General features: G+C 35.5%; 1 protein-coding gene across 1 annotated transcript; it reads right to left on the bottom strand.

Annotated features, from left to right (window-relative positions):
* Nucleotides 1–482: 482 nt before the first annotated feature.
* Nucleotides 483–10,303, bottom strand: LOC135209219 (endoglucanase E-4-like). Its single transcript, XM_064241915.1, has 14 exons — nucleotides 10,148–10,303; nucleotides 9,273–9,337; nucleotides 8,606–8,747; nucleotides 8,107–8,202; nucleotides 7,660–7,748; nucleotides 6,570–6,663; nucleotides 6,214–6,272; nucleotides 5,881–5,999; nucleotides 5,063–5,228; nucleotides 4,050–4,214; nucleotides 2,864–3,003; nucleotides 2,367–2,469; nucleotides 1,007–1,132; nucleotides 483–620 (listed from the first exon to the last, which is right to left on the bottom strand). Exons 1-13 carry the CDS (start codon nucleotides 10,212–10,214, stop codon nucleotides 1,016–1,018), a joined length of 1,422 nt encoding a protein of 473 aa, XP_064097985.1. The 5' UTR covers nucleotides 10,215–10,303; the 3' UTR covers nucleotides 483–620; nucleotides 1,007–1,015.
* Between the last annotated feature and the right edge of the window lie 2,139 nt (nucleotides 10,304–12,442).

Here is a 12,442-nt window from a genome sequence, read left to right as displayed (position 1 = left end):
AATTAAATTGATATCAATGTCCCCTACACACGGTCAATTTCTCCATCAATTCATTGACGTCAATAAATTGACATCAATTAGTTGACGAAAAAATTGATCGTGTGTAGGGGCCTTTGATGTGAGGTATAGATTACTGTACAGTATACGTATTGTGTATTGTAGTTTGTACCCGTAAGTTTTTAGTGAGGATAAAAAACAAATGTTTCTTTGGCAGTAGTTTTGTAATTCAGTTTCAAAATATAGAAAGTTAGAATTGCACAAAGAACCATTTGATAGCTTTCTTTTCTGGAACAGTATAGATTTTATTGTGGTATTGTTTTTGTACCAGTAAGTTTTTAGTGATAATAAAAAATACATCTTTGTCAGTATTTTTGTAATTTATTTTTAAAATACAGAAAGTTAGAATTGCACAAAGAACCATCTCCTGGATATCTTTCGTTTTTGGAACAGTGCATGCAGGCAGTAGAGTTGTTGAAATGCGATTTCTTGTTTACACAGATCTACATTGAAATGGAACTAACTCGTCCACATGCGTCGCTGATGGGTGTTCTTCAGATGTTCCTCATTGTTTGCAGCACCGCCTCAGTTGTGGCTGTTCTGATGGATCTTGTGGCAGTTAGCTGAAAAATAAATGTGTCGGAATAACAAGATACAATTGAATGGTCCTCTGTGCAAATGGGTCGCATTATATCTTAAGCCTGTTGAAGGCATTCCTCATTCATTCAGTTTTAAATGTACAGCTTTTGAAATGCTACAGCGCCTCGGTGGCGTGGTCGGTATGGTGTTGGCGCGCCACCTCGGTGGCCACGAGTTCGGGGATTCCATCGAGGAGTGAGATGCGTCTTTCTGGTGGTAGAAGTTCACTCTCGACGTGGTTCGGAAGTCACGTCAAGCTGTTGGTCCCGTTGCTGAATAACCACTGGTTCCATGCAACGTCAAAGCACCATACAAACAAAGTTACACAATCAAACTAGAAATTGCTGTTTAACCTTGAAACAATATTTACCTATAGTAGTTAACTCCTCATGTTGATTTCTATCATGGCACCCAGAGCCGCCGTGAAACCAGCGTTGTAGTCACAGGCAACTTCGTTGTGAACGTAATCGCCACGGTCATCAACATAGCCATCATTCTGGCAAGGAAATATAATGCATTATTATGATCAAGTAGAGAACGGATACACGAAACCGTCACTCATTTTTTAAATTGCCAGAGTTATTTCAGAACTTCAGAAGTACTGAGGTTGAACATTTTTCACATGATCATGTTATCATATACATATACTATATAATAATATATATATAGATATATATATATATATATATAATATATATATTATATATTATTATACTTAAAAATCACAGTTGATGCACGTGACTTCATTAAATAAGCGAATACCACAGGAAAATGATAGTTAGAAATCCAAGCGCTTTCGTCTTTACTAAGACATTCCTTGACAATGTCTTAGTAAAGACGAAAGCCCTTGGATTTCTGACTATCATTTTCCTGTGGTGTTCGCTTATATATATATATATATATATATATATATATATATATATATATATATATATATATCGGAGGATAGGCCGTGGAATGCTCTACATTTTCGTATATGGTATAAAAAAAAAGTATGTACAGAGGAAGGGCGGACATTTGGCGAAATGCCTTCCTTACGATGATAATGCAGTCTCCAGGTATAGTAAATCTGACAGTACTACTCTGTGTAAAGAGTTCATGGGGATTCTAAGACAAGGGAATATTTTCGGGTGTATTGTTATTGAGTGCTTGAAGTGGTATTTTATCTATGAGTAGCGTATATACATTATTACAAGCTAAATTAAAAGAGGAAAATTGGTTAGTTTGTAGTTTAGCATTACTGAATTAAAAAGTTGAATAATGTAGATGCCACTCAAATGCAGGCTGTGTCACTAATATAAAATATATATATAAGGTGTTTGTTGGTTATTATGAATAATTTTTGTAATGTGCTTACTTCGAAAGCACACTAGCCTTGAATGGAAAATTACGTACAGGGAAAAATTAACTGTATGTAGTCATTAAGCAACCCTTTCCAGTTATCTATCAGATACCTTTATATCTTAATCTTTTTCTCATGTTTGTCTGTAATATATTTAAAAAGCCTTCAACTGCTGTTAAAATATTTGAATCTTTTCATAGACTTTGCTTAAAAGTCTATGCACAGCGTGCAATTTGAGAAACTTCATGAAAAAATGTGTTTTGAATTATAAATATTGTTGTTGGGAATAACACGATACTATAATTTGTGAAATAGTATCACAACCTAGAGTTATTACATAGAACAACGTTATCAAAGTCAGGCAAAGTGACAAAGAATCAGGTCATACCTGGTCAGGTCCTCCAACGAGGGCGCCATAAAGGACTTGAGGATTGGGGCCAGGATTATCAAATGCGCTATTATCACAAGTCTGGGGCATATCAGGGCATGAGCTGTAAAAAAAAAAAGGAAAATTTTCTATAATTGTCAAAGTTTAAAAAAAGAAAATAAATATAAATATCAATAAAATAAGAAAAATGAAAATTAAGAAAATTCCTCTGAGGAATGTTTTCATGCTGCTAGTGACATTTATTCATGGTAATTCATATTAAATTCAATGCAGTACTTTTCGAGAAAAAAAAAAAAATTTTATTCAGAAAAAAATACATTTTGGTTCGATTCCAATAGAACTTTTTACAGAATCACCAGAGTAATAGTACAAATCACATATATAAAAAGATTATGGTAATCCAATCACATTCAACGATTTTGGCTTTGACGGAGGACCCGCCACTTACTTCATAGAAAAATAGCGAATACGTAACTAAGCTTTGTACTATACTTTACCTGGAGCGATGATGTGGTTTTTGTGGTGGGTTGTTGCCAAATCCTACGACGAACGAACGCCCATTGGAACCCAGAATGTAGTTTATCTGGTTCTCTCCAAATGCCCTGTTAGCATCAGCATCAATACCCAGTTTAGCTGCCTGGAAGCAAGAAAATGATTTAGCTTTGTTTTTCCTTTGACAATGCACTAGGCCTACTATACACGTTTTACTTGTACTAGGAGAGAACGAACATTTTTTATTATAATAACCAAGAGCTTCATTGTTTTTGGTGGCATTATGGTAAAGCTACAAGTTCCATATTTTATTTTCGTTTTCCCCTTTTTATCTGCATGGATACAAGCTGCTGGGTAACTTTTGTTTTGTCAGTAGACACTTAAGTGCTCAATAACCGTATACATGTAATGTAGTACTAATCTAAATCTACAGCATTTTGTTTATTTACAAGATGATTATATTTTTTAATTTTATATTTCTCAAATTTAAACTTTCATGACTTGTTTTTTCTTTAGCATCTCTACTTAATCGGAATAAATAGGTAAATGTCATTGACATCAAGAGTTTATCTTTAACATCTTGTGATATATCCAACATATTTTAAGTATTTGTCACTAATTTTCAGGGAAGAGTAATTTTTTTCCCGTAAATATTCTGTTTTTTGATAGTGTATATACTTGAGGTTTTGTAATCCATTAATAAATTATCGAAAAAAATTAAAAAGTGGTCATAACATGGATACAGTACTGCATCAACCCATGGAGTATGCAATAATAATAATAATAATAATAATAATAATAATAATAATAATAATAATAAAATCCTTTCTGCCACGATTATACAATTCAGAAACATCAAAGACCCATTTATTGCTAATTTTCTGTGAAACAAGTATAATTTTCATTCATACAATATGCTAGGAAGTGAAGACTGATCAGTAAATCAGTAAATGATTGTTTTTAGAGTCAGAACAGCTTGAGCTATTACTCGTAACCCACAGATTAATGTTTTTAGGCAAGTGGTTTGTTTTTAGAAATGTGAGTGGCTTATTTTGGAAATGCAAGTGGTTTGTTTTTAGAAATGCAAGTGGTTTGTTTTTAAAAATGCAAGTGGCTTATTTTAAAAATGCAATTGGTTTGTTTTTAAGAAATGCAAGTGGATTGTTTTAAGAAATGCAAGTGTCTTCTTACGAAAAGGCCGAGGTAGGCAACACTCGCTGCGCTGCGGGCAGAACCCCACTCGCCTAGGTAGATCATGCCGCCAGGAGTGAACGGAACGTTCTCTCTCATATTTTTCAGGTAGCCAGCAAAGGTGTCGCGGAACAGGGCATCAGAATCCAGCATTGTGTAGAGAGCCTGTAGGGAATTAAAGGTCGTGCTGTAAGTCATATTATGTTGACATTCTTATCATTCATTTGATAGATTATTGTACGGAAACAGATGGCGTTTGTTATTACATTATACAGTAATTGTGTACAGTTTTGCGCTACTGCAATACCGAACTAAATTATTTTTCTCTGCGTCTTTTTATGCCAGAGAATTGTGCAATGTGCATACAATGAAAACTTAGTTTATAACTAATTTCTGCACAGTATTTATACAAAAATCATTAAATTTCTTTGTTAAAGTTGGCAGTTTTAGTCATCAGGCTATTTAGTGATGAGGATTTTCTTAGATTTTCTAAACCTATACAGTCTCCTGGCAGACAATTTCAGAGACAGTCAAATTCTGGTTATTTTTGTAATGAAGTGAAATGAGGAGGCTTCTCTCCAAGCTAGTTTTTATTGTATGTCTGGTGAAGAGTTAAGTTATGTGTGTACTATTGCCTGTTAATTAGTTGAATTTGTGAAATTTGAAGACAGCAAATTGTTGTTCTCTGCTAACATGCAGTACAATAGGTTCCTTTGTAACAAGCCTTATTGTTCCTCACAAACGATAGCTGATTACAGTGTTAACTTTGTATTTTGCATACTGTAGTCAGTGTTAGCCCATACTCTTCAATTTTAATACTTTATATAGTTTCTGTTAATATGATTCTGGTATATAGCTGAGATTAAGAGCTGCGTTATTTATGCTGAGATTTCCAGACTTGCCAAGATTATAGCACAGAAATATATCTAAAAATTGCTTCAGTACTGTCTGGTTCATTTTGTTGTAAGCAATCAAGATCTCTATACACCAGAAGTGCTTGGGATGGTACTTACATAAACGCCACCTTTTTTATCATCCCAGCCAAATCCTGGACCACCATACTGAAGGCCAAACTCGTCCCAGTGTCCTCGAGCCTTCTGGAGGTACGAGTTGTCCCCAGTAGCTCTGAACAGCCACAGCGCTGCCCAGCACAGCTCGTCACCGTAGCCACTGAAGGACCTGTTTGTAATCATAGTTGTAAAATCTCACTAGTACTAATTCCACTTTTTGATGCAAAAAGTAACATCAGATGGACAACACACCACTTAGAATGCATTCGGTACATAATTCCTTACTTCTTACACTCCCATTTTTCTTCTCATCAGGACTGTACTTTACAGAGAAGAAATTCAAAAGCTAAATTTATGTCCCCTTAAATTTCTCCCACCAGGATGTATTTTCTTTAGGTAAACCTATAAACTATACTACTGCTACTGTACGCTACTTTTTTTTTTTTTTTCCAGTACTAGTCAGTGGATTAGGAACAATGGTCTGTGTCTTACAGCATTTATTTCTGGTCATCATCACTCAAGAATTCAGAGGAAACTTGCATTGCTGATCTTGCCAAGGAGTGTTCTGACACAATTAGGCACAAGTTTTTTTTTATCAGACTGCTCTACTTTTGTTTTATTTGACTCTACTCTGTTTGCCCAGTTTATTTTTACACTTCTGTACTGATGTGGAGCAACTCTTAAGTAAATCCCTGTAACATATCAATAGTTTACCTCTATGATCTTTGCTGTTAGGTTGCAAATAATATGATTTGTCCCTCTGAGCTTTAGAATTATATGCATTTAAGTTAGAAATAATAAGTAAGAACGGTGATACTTGCTTGTAAAAAGCTGCAGCCTCTGGAATGGAGGTATCGTAGGTCAGGCGATACTGGTCTGCAAAGTCGTACAAGTCCTTCGCTGCTTCCAGGCACTGGCTTGAATAACCAGAGTCGACGTCCTTGTTTGAGAAAAAGGAAACCTTCATTTAACTTCATTCCTAAGAAGAAATCTCAGATTTCAAAAACCAAAGGGAAAATATATGAATGAAAAAGTATTGAGTATTTTCTGTTATTAGAACATATTCAGGATTGAAAACGTAAAAGTTCTTTAACTTTACTTTGCCCCAGTTTTCACATCTCATTCGAGATGACTGTTGTTGAATCTCTTCTTACCTTGAAGACGATTGAGGCTGCAGCCAGAGCAGCTGCTGCTTCACCGGCTAAGTCTGATCCTGTTGACAGAAAATTTGGTTAGAAGACGCCTTCTTAATGCCAGCCATGTAACCTTCTCTACCCTAAGCTACTGTTTGGCAAGTCTTTTGTATGGTTTGTGTAATTTTTACTTGTCAGATTTCACCAGGGAGTCAAGACCCTTAACCTGGCTATGCCCACGTTCTTATTCAAGTGACTATGAACTCCCTCATTTTTTGGCAAGAATGAGTTCTATATATTTCATGGAAGTGAATGATGAAGACTTCATTGAAGGATGACTTAGGCATTTGGGTACGTCTAACAGAGAGACAGCTGACCTGGGGCGCTGGTTGTGATTTTGAACGCTGGTCTGTTCATAGTCATCTCCTCCGGTCTCCCCCAGTACATGTGATCAACGTTGCCGTCACCAACCTACAGAAGGAAGGGAGAATTATGTAGTACCATTGAGGAAATGGACACCAGTTGAGGAGAGATGAGGACCACTCTGGGAGACATACTATGGGATGGAGGTTCAAGGTAGAAGAAGAAGAGGGAGACCAAGAAAGAGATGGAAGGACTCTGTGAGAGGAGACTTACATGAGAAGGGAATTGATGAGGCAGAAGCAGAGGATAGAAATAGAAGGAAACGGCTCATCTGAAACAGCGACCCCATATAAAAATGGGAACCAGCTGGGAAGAAGAAGTAGAATGAGGAAATACTACCACACAGCAAGGAACCACATCATTTTGATTTTCTGTCTATGGTGCGTCACTATGTCGTGACAGGAGATAATGGGTTAAAAGCTACAGTAATGTATATTATACTGTATTTTTACAAAAAAGTTAAAAACAGGAAGCTTTAGACCATTTGCCCAACGGTCCACTTCAGAATTGGCTGAAGAGGACCGTTGGGCAAACAGTCAAAAGCTTCCCCCTGCTTTGAAATTTTTTGTATTATGGCAAAATACAGTATTATATACATTATTCTGACTTCTAAATCATTATCATTTTTGACTGCTTGCTTGCAAGTTGTCCCCTTATTGGTAACAAGAGAGTGAAGCAATAATGCCTCTTCTCTTTACCTTTCACAGGAAAGAGAGGGAGAGGCACTTTTATGATGGCAAGAGGCTACACAATATGTTTTCTCCATGCTAGTCACAAGGATCAGGAGGTTCTCTCTTCGCTATTTACAAAAGATGGTTATAAGCACTTGTTCTGTTTAACGTTCACTGAAGAGAGTGGAAAGGCAATTTTGCATAAAGCATTTTTACTTGGTTCTTTAGATACAATGATATAAATTGACTTTCTCATTGAAAGGTTCTTTCTCTATTGTTTCTACATTGTATATTTTGCCAGAAGGCGAAAAGGAAGTTTTTTGTTTCGAACTAATAACTCCAGTAAACATATACGCATTTGGAAATACTCTACCTGGCCATACAGTTCAAAGTGATTGGTGTGTGCCTTGAGGAAGTAGTCTGTAGCCCATTTGACAGCCGCTCGACCATACTCCAGTTGCCCTGAGATAGAAATGCATCAGACATTCTCTAAAAAGATTTTAACAACTCTGAGAAATTTATGTTTCATATTTATGTCTCCTTGGCCTAGGTAGTTCTGGTCAAGTGACTTTTAAAATAGTCTAGAAATGTCAGAGCTTTTATTCTCTTCCAAATTGACTTCAGAGATAGACACAAAATTGACGGTAGATATCACAAAATGCTCCCAGAAGCAAGACCAATCTTAACTTCAGCCAATTCATTTTGAGAAATGAAACACATATGAAACATACTCCTCTGAAAATCACTGTAATGTTTTCATGGAATGATGATCATCTTGAACAACAAAAGACGGTCTACAAAGCAACAGATTCGTCCTTACCGGCGGCCTTCTGTCCTTCAGCAAAATCAACCAAACCCCAGGCAAGGACTGTGGCTGTGAAGGCCATTGGGAAGCCGAACTTCACGAAATCACCAGCTGATGGAAGACACCAAAAGAGGATTATATGAATGCTGTGGCTCTTAAGAAAAGTTAAAGTTAGCAGTTTTACTCTTCCGCCAGGCTACTGCCTCTTGGTAGGACGTCAGCTGGGTAACCCAACCTCCTACCGTGGCGTGACTCACGGCAGTAACCATCCGGTAGACAGCTTCACTATTCACGCCTTGACGGAGACGCGAACTCCTGCCCCAAGATGACGAGACCAGCACATTACCAACTGTAGTATACAGAGGCAGGCTGATTTACCAACTGCAGTAGACAGAGGCAGGCAGACATGCCAACTGTACTAGCCAGTGGCAGGCACATTCTATTATAATACTGACAGCGTGTCATCCTAGAATATATCGAATAAGCCAAAGAATTTCAAAAGTGATAGCCTTACCATCATAGTATCCTCCGGTGAGGTCATGTCCGACGTCTGAGCCATCTCCCAAGGCGGAGTCCCACCTCCACTTCACCCTCTGGTCTGCAGGAAGTGGCCCAGATCGCTGAGCTTCGTAAAACAGGTAAGACATACACAGCGCCTAGAGGAAAATATTAATTGTTATCATCATTATGGAAGAAGACTTAGAACCCTTGAGCTTCGATAAGGCATTCTCATAAGATAAAATGTCCTTGTGTAAAAGCAGAGGAAAATGGAGCTAATAGAAGATTGAAATATGGACAAAATACGATGGATCAATAAACAGACTGCAGTTATATGTGCATGTAAGCAGCAGTATGTACAGAAATGAGTAAAAATAAAATAATAAGGGCAATACTGCATGTCACCTAAGAGTAGGAGCTAGTTTATAAGAAATTTCATTAGTTCTTGTCTTTATTTCAGGAATCAAGCAAAACAAAAATTGTTCAGATAACCCCTCTATGTGAAAGTCTTGCCTCAGTCAAGTTTGGCAACCTTTGTCTTTTGACAGATGTTGCTGACTGAGAAAGTACATGCAACCAAGAGGGAAGGGTAGTAATTAAGACAGTAAGGATTAATTAATTAACTTCAATGGAAATGCTAGACCCACCTCTCAGGCAACGGCAAGAGAGACAAGGGCTCTTACCTGTTTGTAATCAAAAGGACCCATACCAGTCGATGGGCAGTCTTCTGATTGGACTTGAGGGATAACTGAAAGCAAGAAGAGGAATCCTTTAATGGAGAGTAGGACTCCTGAAGGAATTTCAGGATAGGATATTTATGATTTATTTATTCGAATGAAAATGTAAGGAATAAATAATGTGCATGTTAAATGTACAGAAAAATTATTTCCAATATAGCGTATTTATTTTGATTTTCGTTTGCGAAACAACGCTCTATTTGACCCTAGATTTTAGCATGGATCACACCTTGTTATGATTGCATTGCTCGCTTTTACATTTCAGCCGAGGAGGCTTGTTGCACCATCTTTGAGGATCTGTAAGGAGCAAGCCATGTCATTTCCTGTTGAAGGAATCACCAGATGCCCCTTCTTTATTCGCAGTAAATAGGCAAGAATTGGGTATGTGAGCGCTTGCAGTTACAGAGTTAATATTCTACCTGCTGCATCTGATCCAGTCTTCTCAATATGAAAATCAGATTTAGCATAAAGAACGAAACAGAAGATAAAATTTAGGCCAAGTGCTGGGAAATACAAGGTCATTCAGTACTGGACTGGAAATTGACAGTAGAAAGGCTTAAAAGGTGTAAAAGGAGGAAAACCTCAAAGCAGCTGCACTGTGAATCAATTGTCAGGAAAAGGAAGAAAGTAAATGGAAGAAAGAGAATATGAACAGAGTTACTATAAAAGGAACGAAAGGGGTTGCAGCTGGGGGCCGAAGGGACTCTGCAAAGAACCCTAATTAATGCCTGCAGTGCACCGCATGAGGTTAACATAATTGAGATACCAGGTGAGGAAATATTACATCAAAATGTTGAAGGAAACCACGTTGATTTCCTAACCTGCCATCAGACCAAACAGAAGCAAAGCCTCTGTTACGAGGAGGACTGTCCGCAGGGTTCCACCCATGTTCTCGCCAGTAGCAGCACGACAGAAGCAGCAGGAGAATGAGTGTCTCTTGTGATGTGTCTGACAGTCACTTTTGTAGAGCAGCTCCTACGCCCACCTTGGGAACTTCCATCTGCGTCTTCTGATGCACGGAGGTGATATGCAATGAAGAAAAAGTCACAAGTGTTTGTCTCTTAAGTTTCCTCATGGTTTTCATCATTGGTATTTTTTTCAGCCAGAAAATAATTGGATGCCCTTTGGTACTGGCGAAAGCTCCCGTATATATGTGTGTGTGTGTATGTGTCCACTAATGGCCCTCTTTTTGGAACTTTTGTTAATAAATGGTCCTAGAGGAGGCCCATTTGCTGACAAAACTGTTGGGCATATTTGAACCATCCACAGCATTCATTTTCCCCTGTGGAATACAACAGAATTATAATTTTTGTGTGTAAGAAGATTACTAGCTTTTTTGTTTGTTTGTTTGTTGTAAAAAAAACAATTACAAAAATATATGGATAGATAGATAGATAGAGACAATATATGAAGAGAAAATTGTAATGTATATACTACATATACACACTATATATATGCACATCATACATAATACATACATACACATATGGTGAATGAAATACATACATACATTTACGGTGCAAGAAATATTCATGTATTCATAACACCCGAAAGAATGTTTAAGCAGGTTGCTGCAATGTAGCACTGCCAATCACGTGTTAGCAACTCAGCTGACTCAGCAAAAGGTGCTATGAAGTGTTTTTGGTGTATTTTTATCCCAAGTTTTTATCTATTTATTTATTTTTTTGTGTGTGTATGTTCTCAGTGCTTTATCGTTGCTTAATGCCAATGCTATTGCTCTCAGAAGAATTCACAGTATGTCTAATTATAGAGATAAGTGCATTTTGAATGACCTTTGAAACTTGAGTTTCTTCTCACACCTGAAGGTCACATAAGGTCGTATTACTTGTGAGCTTTGGGCTTTCCTTAGAGAATGGGTCCCCTGCTTATCTTTTCAACAAATGCTTTTATGTTGAATTAAAATAACTTATGAACATCATCCCTCTAAACATAGTAGGTACCAGAATCTTAAGAATATTTTTTCACGACCATAAAAAGAAAATTTTTTTAGATTTTTTAAATTGTATATTCATGATCTTAAAACTATTTTTTCAATAACAAAAGACAAAATTGAAATTTTTTCCATTGTAGCATATTCACGATCTCAAAACTTTTTTTCAATACCAAAACAACAATAAATTTGAATTTTTTTTCAATTGTATATTCATTATCTTAAAACTATTTTTTAGTACCATAAAAAACCAGAATTTTGAAACTTTTTCAATTGTAGTATATTCATGATCTTATAACTGTTTTCCAGTACAAAAAAAAATGTTGAATTTTTTAAATTGTAGTTTATTCGTAATTTTAAAACTATTTTTTCAGTATCAAAAAAAACAAGAATTTTGACTTTTTTCAATTGTATATTCATGATCTTAAAAACATTTTTTCAGTGAAAAAAAAACAAGAATTTTGATATTTTTTCCATTATAGTATATTCATGATCTTAAGAATATTTTTTTTAGTACCAAAATAACAAGAATTTTGACATTTTTCAATTGTAGCATATTCATGATTTTCAAACTAATTTTTTTCAGTACCAAAACTTCAAGCTTCACTAAAACTTGAGTTTCAGTGTCTGAATATGTAAAAGTAAAGATCCAAATAAATTTGAAGCTTCACTAGTATAAATTTCATGGAACAAGAAATTTGAAATTTTTCAATTGTAATATATGCATGATTTTAAAACTATTTTTTTCAGTACAAAAAAAATAATTTTGATATTTTTTCAATTATAGTGTATTCATGATCTTTAAACTATTTGTTCAGTATATATATATATATAAAAAATTTACATTTTTCAATTTTATATTCATGATCTTAATTATTTTTTCAGTACCAAAAAGAAAATAATGTTGAAATTTTTTCAATTGTAGTATATTCATGATCTTAAAACTATTTTTTCAGTAAAAAAAAAAAAAAAACTTTTGACATATTTTTCCATTGTAGTATATTCATGATCCTAAAACTGTTTTTTTCAGTATAAAAAAAATAATTTTTATATTTTTTTATATTGTAGTATATCCATGATCTTAAGAATATTTTTTAGCACCAAAATAACAAGAATTTTGACATTTTTCAATTGTATATTCATGATCTTAAAATAATTTTTTTCA

This window comes from Macrobrachium nipponense, chromosome 37, assembly GCF_015104395.2.
Source record: "Macrobrachium nipponense isolate FS-2020 chromosome 37, ASM1510439v2, whole genome shotgun sequence".
NCBI lineage: Eukaryota > Metazoa > Arthropoda > Malacostraca > Decapoda > Palaemonidae > Macrobrachium > Macrobrachium nipponense.
Note: the sequence above shows the minus strand (reverse complement) of the source record. Positions and strands in the feature narration are given on the sequence as shown.

Excerpts from the sequence above, each read along its gene's own strand:
- LOC135209219 (XM_064241915.1), bottom strand. The coding sequence starts at position 10,214 with ATGGGTGGAACCCTGCGGACAGTCCTCCTCGTAACAGAGGCTTTGCTT. Across the intron at positions 6,273-6,569 it reads AATCACAACCAGCGCCCCAG|GATCAGACTTAGCCGGTGAA; the intron begins GTCAGCTGTCTC and ends TTCTGTCAACAG. Across the intron at positions 1,133-2,366 it reads TCGTTGGAGGACCTGACCAG|AATGATGGCTATGTTGATGA; the intron begins GTATGACCTGAT and ends TTTCCTTGCCAG.